Genomic DNA, 21,425 nt, shown 5'->3' on the forward strand with positions numbered 1-21,425 from the left:
CAAAGCTAGGTCACAATTTGTACAGCCAAGCACCTCTTGACTGAGATGGCAACCCCAAAAGAAATGGCAATAAAATACACAGCAACTTGGCTTTTTTTGACAACTATCAACCACCAACTCCAACAACTACATAGCAACCAATAGCACCGCAATGATCTGTCTCACTTAACAGTTGCTGATGTGGCTAACGTATGAATCCTGTATCGGTAGCATGCTTCAGCCTTTGCCCTTTTAGCTGGCGTTAAATATAACTGAGGTAGCTACTGTCAGGAGAGAAAACAGGACAAGATAATTACCACACGCTCCAGTTTCCCTTGTCCTCCCTTTACCATTGTGATTTGTGCATAGTAATTAAAACATGAGAGCTGCTGGTATAAAGTTGCACACAGTGTGCATTAGCTTAGGGAATGTGCAAGGTGTTTGGGAGTGGGTCTTAACACTGCTGTTCTCATGTACATCAGCGGAGGTTGCTGAGGGGAGGATGTGTGTTTGATGAATTTGATACCGTTCCATCTATTCTGCACCAGCCTTTACCATGAGCCCGTCTTCCCCAATTAAAGGTGCCACCAACCTCCTGTGATGTACGTACAGTATGTGTGTGTTGGGGGGGGGTCTATGTGTATGTGTGAGAGAGAGAGACAGGAGAAAATAGAGATAAAGAGAGACAGTGAGAAAAAAAGGGTGGGCGGGCATACATACCTTTGTTGCAGTAGGAGCTATATCCTCCTAAAAGCTTTCCAAACAGATGAATCCCAACATGCAGTGTAAAGGTGTTCTGATGTGTTATTCTGCAAGACTGAACATCGCGAGTGCATTTCACTGTACACATTTTTAACCAGCAACAGTTCTGCATGGGAGACAAATTTGCTAGATTTAAAATATTTATTAGCCACAACACAAGGAAAGAAATCAAGCTGTTTAGGGCCTAAGGCAAGAAGAAGGTAACAAACTTGCTTCAATCGTTATTCCTCTATTTATTTGTTTTTCACAGCAATCAAACCAGCCAAACACCACACAGACTTTCACACTTGTCCGTTTTTACTGAACCATGTAGATACTTTACTTTTAATAAATATATATATATATATATCAGGGACAATCAAAGAAACAAAGTCAAGAAAAAAGTACAAAGAAAATGGTGCCATTGGGTCATCCCCCCCATAAATAACGAAACATTAACATAAATCAATACGTCACATACTGAGCAGTTCTATCAATTCTACTTCAATCAATTTCACTTTATTAGAGTGACACAAAACACACAAAGAAATGTACCTTTCTATTGTAAAATGTATATGATTATATAGCCAGTTAAGTGAGCACAAACATTTCCCAAATCAACTGTCCACCTTGCCATTACACTTGCTCTGGAAGGAGCAAAGTCCCACTTCATCCTTCAAATCCATCAAAACATACTTTTCACTTGAGTGCACTTGTTTTGTTTACAAAAAAAAATCATGGCGTGAAATATTATTTTGGGTCACAGACATTTACCCTGATACTAGTGGAGGAAGGGGAGTGTGTTTGTGAACAAGAGAGTATGTGTGAGTGTGTGTGTGTTAGTGAGAAGGAGAGAGTTCACTGATCAGGTACACCAAACCTACATCTAGTTAGTTCTATTTGTGTGATACGGTGACATTATTTCTCTTCATGAATACAGGTCTTGATATTGCAGTAGCGTGTGTGTTTCTGCCTGGATCCGTGACCTCACAGTACAGGAACCTCTCTCTCTCCCCTCTACTTCTGCTCCCGTCGCTTCTGAAAAGTATGCACACAACATGCACAACACACACACACACACACACACACACACACACACACACACACACACGGCATCACAGGGTTTAATGGCAGGATATGAATGGGTCAAACTCATCAAACTCATAATGATGGCTATCTAAAAGACAGCTTTTAAAAGGTTCACTTGATGATGAGAGCATATTACCACCAGGACTTTAGCAACAAAATAAAGAAAGAAACAAAAGAAACAAACAAACAAAAGAAAGACAGAAAGCTAGAAACAAAGCTAGAAACAAAAAAAAGCTTTTTTGAACATGAATGACGCAGGTCAATCCTAGATGCGCACCTTTAAATCTGTATTGCTAAAAGTTATGAGGAGAGGACATTATGACACCAAAAGTGTAGGATGTCCAAAGAAAATATATTCTAAATATTCACTCTATTATACCTAACCATCATGGTGTTTTAGCAAATGTTATGAAGTAAATAATATTATGAAAAACTGTCAGACATGATGCTATAACTTAAATTATAGAAAATATTGTATGTGCAAAACTCCTCGTCGTCTTCAAATATACAGTATGTGACTGGTGTGAGCGTTCATTACTCAGTGGAGATCTTGCACTCTCATGACATAAACTGGATGTCATCTGTATTATTGCCTAGCAACATGCAATTAAGTCTGCATCGCTCAGAAAGCTTTTTCCCCATCTGGGGATTGGATGATAGGAGGCTGGCTGGGTTACTGATTCCTTGTGGAACACACGCAGTAGATTTGGCAGAGGGTAGCTTGGGGAGAAGAATGAAGTGGGCAGCTTTGGAAAAACAATCCACTACAGTCAGGACGGCGGTGTTGCCATCAGACGGGGAGACCCGGGGTTCGGCTGGGAACACTGCGCCTCACAAACCTGCTTCCCTATTCCCCTGCCGTTGCCAGGCACGAGGTGGGAAGGATGGTCTCAGGTTCCGGGGTTGTACCCGTGGGGCTATAGCAGCGTGACAGCGCATCCGGCTTGACATTCTTGGATCCCGGCTGGTATGAGAGGGAGAAGTTGAACCGGGTGAACAGCAGGGCCCATTAGCTTGCGTGGAATTGAGGCGTGGAGATATTCCAGGTTCGTCCACACAATGAACGGATGTTTTGCCCCATCCAGCCAGTGCCTTCACTCCTCCAATGCCATCTTCACCACAAGAAGCTCACGATTCCCCACATCATATTTCCTCTCTGTGGTGTTGAGGCAGTGGGAGAAGAAGGCACAGGGATGTAACTTGAGGTCCAGGGCAGATCGCCGGGACAGGACAGCCCCCACTCTGAAATCCGAAGCATCGCCCTCCACCACGAACTGGCGGGACGGGTCAGGATGAACCAAGATGGGAGCTGTGGTGAAGCGGTGTTTGAGATCCTGTAATGCCCGGTCAGCAGTTGGGGACCACGTGAACAGAACCTTGGGAGAGGTGAGTGCAGACAGGGGGGAAGCCAAGGTGCTTAGCCGCGGATAAAGCGGCGATAAAAGTTGGCGAATCCCAGGCACGTTGCAGCTGTACTCTGGATGTAGGCTGGGGCCAATCCACCACCACTCTCACCTTCCCGGGATCCAGCTGTACACTCCTTGCAGCTATGTTGTAACCAAGAAAGGGATGATGGAGTGATGGAATTTGCACTTCTCTGCTTTTACAAAAAGCTGGTTCTCCAGGAGGCATTGGAGAACCTGTCAGACGTGGAGCACGTGTTCTTGGATGGAGTGGGAGAAGATGAGGATGTCATCGAGGTAGACGAAGACAAACCGGTTCAACATGTCACGGAAAACATCATTAACCAGAGCCGGGAACACAGCAGGGGCATTGATAAAACCAAATGGCATGACCAGATACTCGTAGTGACCACTGGCCGTGTTGAAGGCAGTCTTCCACTCGTCCCCTTCCCGTATCGGCACAAGGTGGTAGGCGTTCCGTAGGTCCAGCTTGGAGAACACGGTGACCACCTGGAGCAGCTCGAAGACCGATGAGATGAGAGGTAGTGGGTAGCGGTTCTTCACCGTGTTGTCATTGAGACCCCGGTAGTCAATGCATGGGTGGAGGGTTTTGTCCTTCTTTTCCACAAAGAACCCGTCGCTGGCGGGGGAGGCAGACGGACAGATGAACCCTGCAGCTAGGGGGTCCTCAATGTAGGTCTCCAAAGCCTCGTTCTCCGGACCCGGCAGAGTACATTCATCCCCGTGGCGGAGTGGTACCTCTGAGAAAGTCAATTCAGCAGTCATATGGTCGGTGCGGCGGTAGCAAAGTGGCCCGGGCCTTACTGAACACCTCCCGGAGGTCCTGGTACAACGCGGGAATGGCAGAGAGGTCCGAGCAACTTCCGAGCCCCCAGGAAAACATCCTGTGGCAGGCTGCGCTGACTTCATACAATGGGCATGGCAGAATGGGCTCCGGCCCATGATGGCACCAGCAGACCAGTCAATGAGGGGATTGTGTTGCTGGAGCCAGGAGAATCCCAATAACACGGGAACCTGAGGAGACTTAATGTGCAGGAATAGCATCATCTCACTGTGGTTCCCTGACACACATATGTTGATGGGGGTGGTATTGTGGGTGACCCGGTCGATAGAGCGCCCGTCCAGTGCTCTAACGTCCATGGGAATGGAGAGGGGCTGAATGGGGATGTCCAGCTCGGAAGTCGGGGTAGCGTCCATAAAGCTCTCATCGGCCCCAGTCAATGATTATCCAGAGATATTTCAACTCCCACACAGCAAAATGGCATGAAAAGGGGTGTGAGTAAGGGGAGAGGAAAAGTTCTCTGTATGGCCTACCAGAGTACTAACTCCTACCGGTGAGCCTGGTCTTTTAGTGGACAGGTGGAGACGAAATGACCAGTAGTCCCACAATACAGGCAACTCTTAGTGTGAAGCCTGTATAGACGTTCAGCTGGAAACAACCTAGCTCTGCCTAGTTTCATAGGCTCAGGAAGAGGTGAATCGGCAGTCTTTGGAGACTCTCGGGGGAACTATGGTAGCCTCGGGTTCTCTTGGCAACGGAGCCGTCGGGGACTTCCAGGATGCCTCGGAGGTGAGGTGGAATTCTTGGACGGGCGAGTGAAATCCATTCTCCTTCAATTCGTTCACGTAGTCGCCCATCGATCCGAATGGTCAAGGCGATGAGCGAGTTGAGATCTGTTGGTAGTTCCTGGGCTGCAAGCTCGTCCTTTACTTCCTCCGATATTCCGTGCAGGAACATGTTGAACAGCGCTTCCGGGTTCCAGCTGCCAAAAGGTAGAAATCCACTGCATAGTCTGCTACACTGCAGGAGTCAAGTCGAAGCAACTTCCGGACAGCCTCTCTCCCAGACAATGGAGCCTCGAAAACGTTCTTTACCTCTACCACGAACTCCTCCAGACTGAAGCATACGGCCGACTGTTGTTCCCATACTGCCATAGCCCAGGCGAGAGCCCTCCTGGACATCAGCGTGATGAGGTACGCCATCTTAAAGTGGTCCAACGGGAAGGAGGAGGGCTGCAGCTCAATGATGAGGGAACACTGAGCCGTAATTGATGCTCAATAGACCCTCAATTTCCCTCCTAAGACCAAAGTTCTTAACCTTATCCCTCTCTCTTACAGCTATTGGGCTGTCTTTCGACAACTTGTACTACACCCATATACATTTCTGTCAACATTGATGAAAATTACAGTTTTTATTTCTGATTCTGATTAGGGTTACAAAATTCTGATAACTTTCCCAGAATTCCCAGGGTTTCCATAATATTCTGTTAATTCTGGGAAAGTTACCAGCATTTTGGCAAACTAATTCTGCTAAAGCTTTCACCTCCTCCCTGGGTTTGTCTTCCTTCATTTTCTTGCGAGTCATGTGACCACGGAAGCTGGCCTGGATCTTGGCAGCAGCCTTGTTGGCCTCGGGGTCATCCAAGGGGATGTCCATGATGTCTTCCTCGTGGGTCTTGGGACACCCGTCCTGAGAGGGACAAACAACACAGTTGGGGTCAGTTCCACTTCAATTCAGTCAATTCAGTAAACTGAAATTCCAATTCAATGGTTTTTCTCATTTAAACAACAAGGCCAATATCAGCTGTTCTCATCCCATTCGCTGATTGACTGTTGTACAATTTGAAAGACAGCCTGGGTGCCAGTCTGTCTCTGCTTTAGACAACTTGTTGCTGTCAAGCCATAAAATGGAAGGCAACGTGTAATTCTGAATAGAGTAACAGATTCTCAGGCTATAAAAAAGCTAGTTGTCTATACAGTTGTGGCAAAATACACTGCTCAAAAAAATTAAGGGAACACTTAAACAACACAATGTAACTCCAAGTCAATCACACTTCTGTGAAATCAAACTGTCCACTTAGGAAGCATCACTGATTGACAATAAATTTCACATGCTGTTGTGCAAATGGAATAGACAACAGGTGGAAATTATAGGCAATAAGCAAGACACCCCCAATAAAGGAGTGGTTCTGCAGGTGGTGACCACAGACCACTTCTCAGTTCCTATGCTTCCTGGCTGATGTTTTGGTCACTTTTGAATGCTGGCGGTGCTTTCACTCTAGTGGTAGCATGAGACGGAGTCTACAACCCACACAAGTGGCTCAGGTAGTGCAGCTCATCCAGGATGGCACATCAATGCGAGCTGTGGCAAGAAGGTTTGCTGTGTCTGTCAGCGTAGTGTCCAGAGCATGGAGGCGCTACCAGGAGACAGGCCAGTACATCAGGAAACGTGGAGGAGGCCGTTGGAGGGCAACAACCCAGCAGCAGGACCGCTACCTCCGCCTTTGTGCAAGGAGGAGCAGGAGGAGCACTGTCAGAGCCCTGCAAAATGACCTCCAGCAGGCCACAAATGTGCATGTGTCTGCTCAAATGGTCAGAAACAGACTCCATGTGGGTGGTATGAGGGCCCGACGTCCACAGGTGGGGCTTGTGCTTACAGCCCAACACCGTGCAGGACGTTTGGCATTTGCCAGAGAACACCAAGATTGGCAAATTCGCCACTGGTGCCCTGTGCTCTTCACAGATGAAAGCAGGTTCACACTGAGCACGTGACAGACGTGACAGAGTCTGGAGACGCAGTGGCGGACATTCTGCTGCCTGCAACATCCTCCAGCATGACCGGTTTGTCGGTGGGTCAGTCATGGTGTGGGGTGGCATTTCTTTGGGGGGCCGCACAGCCCTCCATGTGCTCGCCATAGGTAGCCTGACTGCCATTAGGCACCGAGATGAGATCCTCAGACCCCTTGTGAGACCATATGTTGGTGCGGTTGGCCCTGGGTTCCTCCTAATGCAAGACAATGCTAGACCTCATGTGGCTGGAGTGTGTCAGCAGTTCCTGCAAGAGGAAGGCATTGATGCTATGGACTGGTCCGCCCGTTCCCTAGACCTGAATCCAATTGAGCACATCTGGGACATCATGTCTCGCTCCATCCACCAATGCCACGTTGCACCACAGACTGTCTAGGAGTTGGCGGATGCTTTAGTCCAGGTCTGGGAGGAGATCCCTCAGGAGACCATCCGCCACCTCATAAGGAGCATGCCCAGGCGTTGTAGGGAGGTCATACAGGCACGTGGAGGCCACACACACTACTGAGCCTCATTTTGACTTGTTTTAAGGACATTACATCAAAGTTGGATCAGCCTGTAATGTGGTTTTCCACTTTAATTTTGAGTGTGACTCCAAATCCAGACCTCCATGGGTTGATAAATTGGATTTCCATTGATTATTTTTGTGTGATTTTGTTGTCAGCACATTCAACTATGTAAAGAAAAAAGTATTTAATAAGATTATTTCTTTCATTCAGATCTAGGATGTGTTATTTTAGTGTTCCCTTTATTTTTTTGAGCAGTGTATATTCATACCGTTGCACTTTTCTTAATAAGTAATTCCCTATTTCTTCTCAAATAAGTTGAAATCAAAAAAAAAAAAAGCTTTTGGTCACCACACCTTGTTATTGCATTTTCAACATTGCAGAAGCTATTTTTTTTTTGTAAACTTAAGTTTCCAATTTAAATTAAACAAATAAGAAGTTTATTCCAAAACATGATATCCACAAATGTTTCCCATCAGAACTGATTCCTTATGGGTACCTTAATATGTGTGTAAAATATGACTGTTCTCAGATGTTTAATTAAATGATTTTAGATGTTTATGAAAATATGTTTTTTTTGCAAAGCGCTATATTTATATTGTTTTGCTAGAATGGAATGTTCGTATCCTGTATATTTGACTGATATGTGGTTGTCTCACCTAGCTATCTTAAGATGAAGGTACTTACTGTAAATTACTCTGGATAAGAGCATCTGCTAAATTATTAAAATGTCAAATGTAAATGTTTTACATACAGATCTCATATTACTATTGATGACACAAATGTATCATTTGCACAGTTCTTTACACATTTTTTTTGTTATTTATTACATTTGACTGCGTAAAACCTAGCAATACTAGGTGAGGCGGATATATAGCATTTAGCAAAAAAACATGATTATTTGTCTCCCTGAAATGAAACCATCAAGTGATAGATTTTAAACAAATACATGTCTGTCATTGAACAATCACATGCCATGATTAACCTCTATGGGACCGGCGGGACGAATTCGTCCCACCTACGTAACAGCCACTGCCATCCTGTGGCGCGATTTTCAAAATCTTCAAAATCATATTACTTCAATTTCTCAAACATATGACTATTTTACAGCCATTTAAAGATAAGACTCTCGTTAATCTAACCACACTGTCCGATTTCAAAAAGGCTTTACAACGAAAGCAAAACATTAGATTATGTCAGCAGAGTACCAAGCCAGAAATAATCAGACACCCATTTTTCAAGCCAGCATATAATGTCACCAAAACCCAGAAGACAGCTAAATGCAGCACTCACCTTTGATGATCTTCATCAGATGACAACCCTAGGACATTATGTTATACAATACATGCATGTTTTGTTCAATCAAGTTCATATTTATATCAAAAACCAGCTTTTTACATTAGCATGTGACGTTCAGAACTAGCATACCCCCCGCAAACTTACGGGGAATTCGCTAACATTTTACTAAATTACTCACGATAAACGTTCACAAAAAGCATAACAATTATTTTAAGAATTATAGATACAGACCTCCTCTATGCACTCGATATGTCCGATTTTAAAATAGCTTTTTGGTGAAAGCACATTTTGCAATATTCTAAGTACATAGCCCAGGCATCACGGGCTCGCTATTTAGACACCCGGCAAGTTTAGCACTCACCATAATCATATTTACTATTATAAAAATGTCATTACCTTTTGTTGTCTTCGTCAGAATGCACACCCAGGACGTCTACTTCAATAACAAATGTTGGTTTGGTCCAAAATAATCCATCGTTATATCCGAATAGCGGCGTTTTGTTCGTATGCGTTCCAGACACTATCCGAAATAGTAAAGAAGTGTCGCGCTTGGCGCAATTCCTGACAATAAAATTCAAAGTATTCCATTGCCGTACGTCGAAGCATGTCAACCGCTGTTTAAAATCAATTTTTACGTAATTTTTCTCGTAGAAAGCGATAAAATTCCGACAGGGAATCTCCTTTTCGGCAAACAGAGGAAAAAATCCCAAAGGCGGGGGCGGTCGGGGTCACGCGCATAAGCTAGTGTCTCTTGATGGGCCACTTGAGAAAGGCGATAATGTGTTTCAGCCTGGGGCTGGAATGACGACATTCTCTTTTTTCCCGGGCTCTGAGAGCCTATGGACGACGTGGGAAGTGTCACGTTAGAGCAGAGATCCTTAGTAAATGATAGAGATGGCAAAGAAGTTCCAGAAATGGTCAGACAGGCCACTTCCTGTAAAGGAATCTCTCAGGTTTTGACCTGCCATTTGAGTTCTGTTATACTCACAGACACCATTCAAACAGTTTTAGAAAATTTAGGGTGTTTTCTATCCATATGTAATAAGTATATGCATATTCTAGTTACTGAGTAGGAGTGGTAACCAGATTAAATCGGGTATGTTTTTTTATCCAGCCGTGTCAATGCTGCCCCCTAGCCCTAACAGGTTTTAAATAGTGAAAAAACACACCAATCTCTTTCATAACTTTTTTAAACAACAAAAGCGAATTTACAAACATTTCTGAAAATGGATATATAGCGTTTTGGAATTTAAAACTTCTTAGGGATAGGCGTCCCATCAATGGGACAGTTGTAAATCATGCTGCACCGTGTGTCACAATCGCAGATTTTAGAGAAACAACACATGTCGGTAAATATAAGTGTCTTATATCGGCTGATAGCTTAAATTCTTGTTAATATAACTGCACTGTCCAATTTACAGTAGCTATTACTGCAAAAAAATGCCATGCTATTGTTTGAGGAGAGCTCCTAACAACAAAAACGTTTTTCACCGCGATAGGTTTGATAAATTCACCTCTGAAGGTGAAATGTGTCACGACTTCCGCCGAAGTCGGTCCCTCTCCTTGTTCGGGCGACGTTCGGTGGTCGACATCACCGGCCTTCTAGCCATCGCCAATCCACTTTTCATTTTCCATTTGTTTTGTCTTTGTCTTACACACCTGGTTTCAATTCCCCAATTACTTGTTCATTATTTAACCCTCTGTTCCCCCATGTTTGTTTGTGAGTAATTGTTTGTATGTAATACGGTCCGTTATGTGGGCTCGCTTTATTGTATTATATTTGTCTATCTTTTAGTAAATTACGTTTATTTACTCATATCTGCTGTCCTGCGCCTGACTCCTCTACACAAGCTACACACAGACCACATTACAAAATGTGTACTTACATTCTGAAATCTTGCTCTGATTTATCATCCAAAGGGTCCCAGAGATAACATGAAGTGTCATTTTGTTAGATAAAATCCCTTTTCATATCCTAAAAAGGTCCATATAGCATGCACAGTCGATTTTATATTTCCACTCGTTCAATTTGCAAAGAAAGGAAGCTGTGAAAATCTAACCCTAAACGTTGTTTCAACCATTCAAATCACATTCGTATTTATTCCTCAGAGATCCTAGAACGTAACCAGACTTCACTATATTATTAGGAGTATAGTATATGCTATAAGACACCAAATTTGGTTAGAGAGCGACGCCATCATGGCATGCCGATGACGCGGGCGGTCTTCACTTGATTGACTGTAACTTTGTCGAATAAGTACCAATCGGGGTCAAACAAAGCTAGCTAGATAGCCAATGAGCTGGGCTTTATGGGAGCATCTGTCACAAAATGTTGCTGTTAACCTTGCATATCCTTGCTTCAGGGCCTGAGCTACAGGCTGTTAGATTTGGGTATGTCATTTTAGGGGAAAATTAAAAAAAATTTTTTTAAATAAACTCTTCATAAAGACAAATTATTGACTCCCCGGAACGAGTACTTGGTTGCACAGCCAACGGCCAAGATAACAGCAGACAAACGCTTCTTGTAACCATCTGTAACGCCCTGGCCATAGAGAGGGGTTTTTGTTCTTTATTTTGGTTAGGCCAGGGTGTTACAATGGGTGGGCGTTCTATGTTCATTTTTCTATGTTTTTGTATTTCTTTGTTTTGGGCCGTGTGTGGCTCCCAATCAGGCACAGCTGAAGTTCATTGATGCTGATTAGGAGTCACACATAAGGAGCCTGTTTTTCCTTTGGGTTTTGTGGGGGATTGTTTTCTGTTTAGTGTAGTTCCTGACAGAACTGTTGGCTGCCGTTTCTTTTCGTGTTTTGTTATTAGTGTTCTATTCGGTCTATTAAAAGTCTCATGATGAACACATCCTCCGCTGCACCTTGGTCTCCTCTTTCCACCAACGACGGTCGTTACACCATCAATACACTTTTTAGTAGCAAACTGCTCTGATTCTTCAATGTTTTGAGGGGTGCCCTCCACCAACTGCTGTTTTCAGATCGCGCCATAGGTTTTGGATGTAATTCAGATCTGGACTCTTCGCTGGTCACTCCAGAACAGTCCAACATCTAGTCTCAAACCATTCCTGGGTGCTTTTTTATGTGTGTTTGGGGTCATTGTCCTGTTGTAATACCAACAACCTTCAATTGAGATGCATCTTGTGGGCAACCCCACAGCATTATCAACCCTCCTCCATCTTTGATTGTAGGGAGGGTGTTCTTTTCATTGAATGCTTCATTTGGTCGTCACTAAACACAGCGCTGATATGTATTGCCAAAGAGTTGTAATTTTGTTCCATTGGTCCACAGAACATTTCCCCCAGGATTTAGGCTTGTTTAGGTGGGTTCATGAGAAGTTCAATCACGCTTTCTTGTGTCTTCTTCAGCAGTGGGGTCTTCCTCACAGCAACCTTCCTCGGGGGCGGCAGGTAGCCTAGTGGTTAGAGCATTGGGCCAGTAACTGAAAGGTTGCTGGATTGAATCCCCGAGCTGACAAGGTAAAAATCTGTCATTCTGCCCCTGAACAAGGCAGTTAACCCACTGTTCACCTGTAGGCCGTCATTGTAAATAAGAATATGTTCTTAACTGACTTGCCTAGTTAAATAAATACAATTCCTGTGTTTACCAATGACCAAATTAAGCATTGAAAGAAAAGAGGGGTTGCTTTGCTGTCTCTGGTACTGGGGGCCTTGAATGTGTGCAAGACATCATGAAATAAGCAGATTGTCAAGGTGTTTTAGAGTGCAATGTTCAATCCAGTGTCCAAAAACTATGTAGAATGTTGTGGGTCTTCCAGCAGGACAACCCCAAACAAATATCAAAAGCACCCTGGAATGGTTCATGATGAAATGCTGGAGTGGACAGCGAAGAGTCCATATCTGAATGATATCCATAATCTATGGCAAGAGCTGAAAACAGAAGTTGGTGGAGGGCACCTCTCAAACATTGAAGAATTAGAGAAGTTTGCTGCTGAAGAGTGGGACAAAATGCCAGTAGAAAGGTGCAGCAAGCTCATTGATTGCTGGAAAAAGTATTTGTTGGCAGTTATCTTTGCCAAAGGCTGTGCATCCAAGTAGCTAGCTCCAGGATACCAATAATTTGGTCCATGCCATTTGTCTTTATGTTCTAAGTTACAATTGTAAATTTAAGTTTACAAATATAAAATTGGTTCTGCAATGTTGAAAATCCAATAACAAACATTTTTTTTTTTAAATTTCAGCTTATTTTAGAAGAAATAGGGATTTATTTAAGTACAGTGCAAGGGTGCCAATATATTTGGCGGCAACTGTATCTGCCTAGGGCAGCTGTAACTTACAGCTGATAAACGTTTAAGTTGCTATCTAGCTCTGATAAGATGGTTTGATGGTCCGATATTGAAAGTTTGAATATGTATGATCTGCCTAAAGGAGAGTTGGGCAAGAAGTACGGCTATGAGTCAAGTGGACCAAATATTCTACTCCATGTAATGAGGTATAATTTCCAAACACTTTGATACAAATGAAAGTGGCACACAAATGGTGCTCAGAATTTACTTAAAATAGAAAAGAAAATAGAAAAGACATCCGAATGACAAGGGCTAGAACACAGTTTTGGTATTATCAGGAATCAAGGTGAAACCCAAGTGCAGACTGTGTGAAGTAACAATGTTTATTGTAACCACAGGGGAAGGCAAACGACAGGTCAAGGCAGGCTGGAGTCAATAATCCAGAGCAGAGGCCAAGGTACAGGACTGCAGGCAGGGTCAGGTCAGGCAGAGGTTGGTAATCCAGAGGTGGAGCAAAGGTACAGGACGGCAGGCAGGCTCAGGGTCAGAGACAGGCAGTGGTCAGGCAGGCAAAAGTCAAAAACCAGGAGGACGAGAAAAAGAGAGACTAGGGAAAAACAGGAGCTGAGACAAAATGCTGGTAGGCTTGAACAAACAAGACGAACTGGCAACAGACAGACAGAAAACACAAGTATAAATACACAGGGGATAATGGGGAAGACGGGCAACATGGAGGGGGGTGGAGACAAGCATAAGGACAGGTGAAACAGATCAGGGCGTGACAGTAACCCACCCCTCTAGGGACACCACCTGGCGTCCTACCTGGGCGCATACCTGGTTGAGCGGGGTGCCGGCGCTGGAATTCAGAGATGAGGCCTGGGTCCAGGATGTCCCTAGTGGAGACCCAGCACCTCTCCTCCAGGCCATAACCCTCCCAGTCAACCAGGTACTGGAATCCCCTGCCCCGAGGTCGAACCTTCAGGAGGCGTCTCACCATGTACGCCGGGCTGCTGTCGATGAGACGAGGGAGAGGGGTGGGCCTGGAAACAGGAGACTAGGGGCAGTCAGTTATGATTTTAACTCTAGACACAGAAAAGGTAGGAAAAATACAGAGGGTACGGGGCAACAGAGGACGAAAAGCAGAGGGGCTAATGATCTTGGAGCGGGGGGGAAAAGGTCTCGGCTTCTGGGCCAGTAGCCGTGGCACTATAGCGGCGTGCCAGCACTTCAGGCTTGACCTTCTTGGATACCGGTCAGTGCTGTGGAAGCGAAGTGGCCTGGGCCTTACTGAACCCCTCCTGGAGGTCTTGCTACTCTGCGGAGCAATTTCCAAGCCCCCAGGACAGGCAGAGCTGACTTCAGGTAATGAGTGTGGCAGGATGGGCTCCAGCCCACGTGGCACCAGTAGCACAGTCAATGGAGGGATTGTGTCGCTGGAGCCAAGAGAATCCCAATACCACGGGAACCCGCGGAGACTCAACCAGCAGGAATTGGATCGTCTCGCTGTGGTTCCCCAACACTCGTAGGTTGACAGGGGTGGTCTGGTGGGTGACCCAGCCTATAGAGTGCCCGTCCAGCGCTCTAACACCCATGGGAATGAAGAGGGGTTGAGTGGGGATGCCCAGCTCGGACGCCAGGGTAACGTCCATGAGACTCACATCGGCCCCAGAGTCAATGAGTACCTGGAGAGACTTGGACTGGTCGCCCCACAGCAGGGTGGCATGAAGAGGGGGGCAAGTAAGGGGAGAATAACAATTATCTTTAAGACCCACCATAGTACTCACTCCAACGAATGAGCTGGGTCTCTTGAAGGGACAGGTAGACACACAATGACCGACAGTACCACAATACAGACAACTCTGGGTGGTTAGTCTGTGTACGCGTTCAACTGGAGGCAGCCTAGCCCTGCCGAGCTGCATCGGCTCGGGAAGGGGCAACTCGGCAGGAACTCGGAGGAACTCGGGTAACCTCGGATCCTCTCGGGGACTTCCAGAGTTCATCAGATGCAATGTGGGATCCTTGAGTGAGTGAGCGAGTGAGTGAGTGAGTCCTACGTTCCCGTAACCGTCCATCGATCCGGATGGAGACAAGCACAAGGACAGGTGAAACCGATCAGGGCGTGACAGGTATAGTATAACAGTAGATAGGCTATCACATATACCTGCTTATCAACTTGTAGTGATCATTCGGGACACGTAAAATATAATGTAATCGATATTAATAACCTATACCCTAAAAGATATATAAAAAGGAAATACTAATATGTAAATGTATCATTCCATACAAATAACATACAGTGACATGAAACACTGTACCGTCATATCATTGCGGAGAGGATAAACAGACTGTCTCATAGAGTACATTGTTCAACTCTAAGGAATATGCTTAGGAACAGAATCCCTCATGCTTTGTTTATAAGCACACAAGCCTCCTGTGCTCTGTCTGTGCCTCTCCACCCAGGTCCTATGGGGTCTTCAGTTTCCATCAGCACGTCTATTTCCTCTTGGCTGTTAGGGGATGGCTACGTCCCAAATGGCATCATATTCCCTATATAGTGCACTACTTTGACCAGAGCCCTGGTCAAAAGTAGTGCACAATATAGGGAATAGGGTGCCATTTTGGACACAGATGATGTTTCAGTGTCAGGGAATCAGAGGCCAGAAGACTTCCTCGTACAATGCGGCTTGCTTGACATGAAGGTAGTTTAGTGAAATGAAATGAAAGCAACATCCTCGGGTGAGTTTCATGTACTATAACTAAGCCGAGGAAACCAAGGGTATGTTAGACACGAAGTGTGGCCTAAACTATCTGACTTTTACAGAGGCAAACCACTCTAGTGGGGGATGTTTCCTTTTCTTGATATTGGCCTCTAACACTTTACTTAAAGACAAATTATATAATGAATTATGGTGCATTAATAATGCATAAGGCATTATGCATTATTGACATAAGCACATATGACCCCTTATGTCTTAGCATTATTTCACAATAATCCTGAATAATCAGCCATATTGAGTAAAGCATAGCATGTTATGACTGCGTAATTAAACATGATAAGGGCTCATACATACTTACAACAAGTTATAATGCATTATACCCGTTGACCTGAGTTAATTCAATTATCTGGTCACATAACCAAAACCAAAGACAAAAGAGGGATTTGACTAGTGGTTATAACTGAAATATATCGGTGGCAGTTACATTTGCCAAGAACCATTGTTCATTGTTCACTTTAACAAACACATTTCTTAGAGTATACTATAAATGGAAACAAGAGATTAAAGAGGGTATATTTAAGTTGAGTGTCACACCAGCTCTTTTCAAAATTTCAATAGAATGCTCTCGGGCGGAAACACAACAAATGATGTACTCTAGCTTAAAAAATCCAAGCTCTGTCAATATATACACTTTTAATGTAATTATCAATCATTGTCCAAGTCATCTCTGACAATATGGATCTTCAAACTATGCAGGTCAAATGACTGGTAAGAGTTAGTATGCAAATTACCATCTGTCTACTCAGTCACAAGCACACGGTAGCAAGTCTTCAAATTATACACAGATAATTGCTGTTTCTCGAAAACTCGAAAGTCTAGGGTCCTCCCACAAACAGACAACCTTCAAGCCCACGCAGTTCAGCAAGGATGAGTTTTGTAGTGTACCAACTGGTGCTATCCATACCAGATTTTTTTGTTGTCGCAAGAAATCCTCCAACCCTACTGAATATATTTATCTCCCTTTGCCTAAGTCCCAATAGAATAAGTTGCTTATTTTGGATTGTTTTTGAAGATCTCATATTCTAAAATGATTCACAGAGTACAATTCAGTGAGTACAACGTGGTCTCAGGGCAATTCGTATTATTCTGTACGTAAATCTGTGACACCCCATTTAGTGTGATGTACGTTATGTTATATTATAAATGGAATAGCGAACGTACAATATCCGAATTATAGGACATATAGTGTCTTACGTCTTATTTGGTTATACAATAACATACGAATTGGATGTTGTTCCTTCTTATACATCTTGGAAGAAGTATTGTATTACACATCTTTTTCTGAGACCAGGTTGCTTGTTGCGGGTAACACCAAATAACATTTTAACTTAGTCAGAATAATTGAGTCAGAATCACTATGAAATGATAATAAGACATTATAAGGTGTGATACATGCTTATGACAAGTCTTACGCTGCATTATAACACAGTTAAACATCATATCTGCATTATCGCACAAACCAGTCATTGGAGTAAGCTTGGATTTTCATGAGTGATTTGCATGTGCCTGTGCTTATTATACTAAAGCTCAATAAGCTACCCACAAGGTATTTTCCCCTATCAAATATTGTCACTTCTCATCCTATCTTTCCAATAATTATCAAGCAAATGAACATTGGACTGAAAATGACATACAGCTGAAAACACAGTTGACTAAAACAGTACAAAAACAGAATGTAAAATAAATACATCTGAGTAGTTAAACAGGTCTCTCAACAGTTCTATGCACATTTGATATGAAAATAATCACATAATGCCAGTCTGAGCCTGCAGCTGCTCTCCCACCTTCATGATTAGCAGGCTAACCCAGCCAATAACTACAATGTCTCATCATTGTTTCTAAATGGATCCACATTTGTGGTGCAATTTTGCGTTGAGTCACAGGTCAGCTTTTGTTTTGGAGAGCAAAAATGCACCGACTTTGGAACGCCAATTTACTTGGACTAAACTGTGCTTGGATGCCTGAATGTTGTTTTATCAGATTTATTTAGGCCTACTATATCCATTATTTCAACTTGTCTCCCGTTATTTTCATTATAAAATACATCTAACAAAGTATCCTAAAACATAAGAAATAAAGTTCAACATTTTAAATGCTTGCACTTCATAATTTTTACAAAATAGCCTAGATCGATACTTACATTTAGACATTCCATTGCGAGAGAATGGAAAACAGAATGGTTTATATTTATGAACAATCCCCGTCTCCGTTCGTGCGCTTCTCTCCCGTGCCTCTTATACTCCTGTATGGCAGTACCTGTGTGAAGCTAGCCACAATAGTAACATTTGCGGTTCGCCATCAAAATAAAAGTCCCCTAATGAAAGTGATTCAAATGGATACATTAGCTTACGCACATTCATTCTCCAATCAGCTGCTAGCTGTGCAGGAACGACCTCTGACGTTATCCTTGCTCTGCCCTATGATCACAAAACAAAACATTACAAAAGTGTAAGCAGAAGTTGTGGTTATGAGTAATTAAAAGCATTGATGGGAATATCACATATGAACAGAAAATATCTATTGTAGAATGAATTTTCCCTCATAACCCTCATAATAATACATACTGTTTGTTTTTCCCCTCATCAATCAACACACAATACCTAATAATGACAAAGCATTTACAGGTTTTTAGAAATGATTTGCTAATTTCTTAAAAGTAAAAAAATGAAATATAACACATATTTTTTGTTGAAGCACCTTTGGCAGCGATTACAGCCTCGAGTCTTCTTGGGTATGTCACTACAAGCTTGAAACACCTGTATTTGAGTTTCTCATTCTTCTCTGCAGATCTTCTCAAGATCTGTCAGGTTGGATGGGTAGCATCGCTGCACAGCTATTTTCAAGGTCATCCAGAGATGTTCGATTGGTTTCAAGTCTGGGCTCTGGCTTGGCCACTCAAGGACATTCAGAGACTTGTCTCGAAGCCACTCCTGTGTTGTCTTGGCTGTGTGATTAGCGTCGTTGTCATGTTGGAAGTGGAACATTCGCCCCAGTCTGTCAGGTGCGTCGTAAAAAGTGGACCAAAACGCAGCGGGTGCGAGCTCATCTTCTTCTTTTATTTTAATAAACATGAACACTTATAAAAATAACAAACGACGACGACGACGACGACGACGACGACGACGACGACGACGAAAAACAGTCCTGTAAGGCCACACAGCTATACATGGAACAACTACCCACAAAACCCATAAAAAACACCCCTACTAAATAGGACCTTCAATTAGAGGCAACGAGGAACAGCTGCCTCCAATTGAAGGTCGACCCAATAAACTAAACATAGAAATAGAACAACTAGAACAAACAAAGAAATATATTAACATAGAACATAACCCCCAAAAAACCTGAAACACACAAAACAAACACACCCCTGCCACATCCTGACCAACTACAATAACAAAATGACCCCTTTACTGGTCAGGACGTGACACAGTCTGAGGTCCTGAGCAATCTGGAGCAGGTTTTCATCAAGAATCTCTGTACTTTGCTCTGTTCATTTTTCCCTCGATCCTGACTAGTCTCCCAGGCACTGCTGCTGAAAAACATCCCCACAGCATGATGCTGTCACCACCATGCTTCACCGTAGGGATGGTGCCAGGTTTCCTCCAGACGTGATGCTTGGCACTCAGGCCAAAGAGTTCAATCTTGGTTTCATCAGACCAGATAATCTTGTTTCTCATGGTCTGAGTGTCCTTTAGGTGCATTTTGGCAAACTCCAAGCAGGCTGTCATGTTTTACTGAGGAGTGACTTCCATTTGGCCGCTCTACCATAAAGGCCTGATTGGTGGAGTGCTGCAGAGATGGTCGTCCCTCTGGAGGAACTCTGGAGATCTGCCAGAGTGACCATCGGGTTCTTAGTCACCTCCCTGACTAAGGCCCTTCTCCCCCCGATTGCTCAGTTTGGCTGGGCAGCCAGCTCTAGAAAGAGTCTTGGTGGTTCTAAACTTCTTCCATTTAAGAATGATGGAGGCCACTGTGTTCTTGTGGACCTTCAATGCTGCAGACATTTTTTTGGTACCCTTCCCCAGATCTGTGGCTCTACACCATCCTGTCTCGGAGCTCTACAGACAATTCCTTCGACCTCATGGCTTGGTTTTTGCTCTGACATGCACTGTCAACTATGGGACCATATATAGACAGTTGTGTGCCTTTCCAAATCATGTCAAATCAATTGAATTTACCACAGGTGGACTCCAATCAAGTTGTAGAAACATCTCAAGGATGATCAATGGAAACAGGATGTACCTGAGCTCAATTACGAGTCTCATAGCAAAGGGTCTGAATATTTATATAAATATGGTATTTCTGTTTTTTATTATGTGTAGATTGATGAGCCACATTTTTTTAAAAATCCATTTTAGAATAAGGATGTAATGTAACAAAATGTGGAAAAAGTGAAGGGGTCTGAATACTTTCCGAATGCACTGTACATGTCAACATTAGGTAGGCCTATAACTCTCAATTTATTACAGAAAACAAATTGATGAACACAATATGTGTAACGGCCGTCGAAGGGAGTAGACAAAGGCGCAGCATGTTGAGTGCTCATCATATACGTTTAATAGAACACTTTAAACAAAACAAGAAAACGAACGACAGCCAAACAGTTCTGTCAGGAACATCAACTAAACAGAAAGTAACCACCCACAAAACCCAAAGGAAAACAGGCTACCTAAGTATGGCTCCCAATCAGAGACAACGATATACAGCTGTCCCTGGTTGAGAACCATACCGGGCCAAAACAAAGAAATACACAAAACATTGAAAAAAGGACATAGAATGCCCACCCTAGTCACACCCTGGCCTAACAAAAATAGAGAATAAAACCCTCTCTATGGCCAGGGTGTGACAATATGTAGGGAAAGTACTGCACATTTGAAATAGTGCCCTTTATTCACCTGATCTTTAGGCATCATATTTTTCTTTTGTAAGCCTACACAATGCAGGGCATTTTGCTGATAAAAAAAAACATGATAATGGATAATCATAAATAACGTTTTTTTTTGCCTTCATCATACTTATATCATACTGTATCTAACATTTCATACTTTGTTTAGGCAGAACAGTACCACAGTACACTAGAAGTGAAAACCTTGTTTCCCATGGGATCTTTCCATTCTCTGAATGATGTTCATCATAAGTAACTTCAGCCCCCATGTTCCTCCACTAACTTCTCTGCCCTGGGGTGTTATGATAATATGATTCCACTCCCTCTTTCATTTCTCTTCTTCTGTGGTGTTATTTTAAGAGCAATCACCACACAATGCCCTTAGACAGTGCAGTTTGGTGAGTCTGAGTGGGCAAAGGTTCACTTTAACTTCTCACTTAATGGAATAAATATTGACTGTAATTGCATTGCAGGAATTCTATGTCATACAGGTCCTATGCAAAAAAAAAGGTTATATCCAAAGCTTTTCTGTGCATTGTTAGGCTACAGTGTCTACTCTGTGTGTAAGCATTTTATTGAATCACTTTTCAAAAAACTAAAATACACATCATATACACTGTATGATATAAAAGTGACAGGTTCATCCAAATATAGCATTCTCTCTTGAGAACGGAGACAGACAATATCACTTTGTGCTGCTCACGCATGCCTAGAAGTGCATAAGTAAAGATTCCAGATTTAGTGTTGATGCTACCACGAACGCATCATAATTCTAGTCAAGAATCTGTGCTCCAGCCAGGTGTGTGTGTGGTATCCAGGGGTTGGGAAAATACTTCACAGTGGACCAATGTAGGACATGCTATTGCTTGTTAGCCATTTAACAGTC

The 21,425-nt window shown here is 43.3% G+C and overlaps 1 protein-coding gene across 1 annotated transcript; it reads right to left on the bottom strand.

The window, feature by feature from the left end:
- Positions 1–867: 867 nt before the first annotated feature.
- Positions 868–17,949, bottom strand: nrgna (neurogranin (protein kinase C substrate, RC3) a). Its single transcript, XM_014137124.2, has 3 exons — positions 17,792–17,949; positions 5,557–5,703; positions 868–1,758 (listed from the first exon to the last, which is right to left on the bottom strand). The coding sequence occupies exons 1-3, from the start codon at positions 17,804–17,806 to the stop codon at positions 1,738–1,740; spliced, it is 183 nt and encodes a 60-aa protein (XP_013992599.1). The 5' UTR covers positions 17,807–17,949; the 3' UTR covers positions 868–1,737.
- Positions 17,950–21,425: the final 3,476 nt, after the last annotated feature.

The sequence above is a fragment of the Salmo salar genome, chromosome ssa13 (assembly GCF_905237065.1).
Source record: "Salmo salar chromosome ssa13, Ssal_v3.1, whole genome shotgun sequence".
NCBI classification, from domain to species: domain Eukaryota; kingdom Metazoa; phylum Chordata; class Actinopteri; order Salmoniformes; family Salmonidae; genus Salmo; species Salmo salar.

Coding starts and splice junctions, on each gene's coding strand:
- nrgna (XM_014137124.2), bottom strand. Junction 1,759..5,556: donor AAGACAAACCCAGGGAGGAG/GTGAAAGCTTTA, acceptor CATACTTTTCAG/AAGCGACGGGAGCAGAAGTA.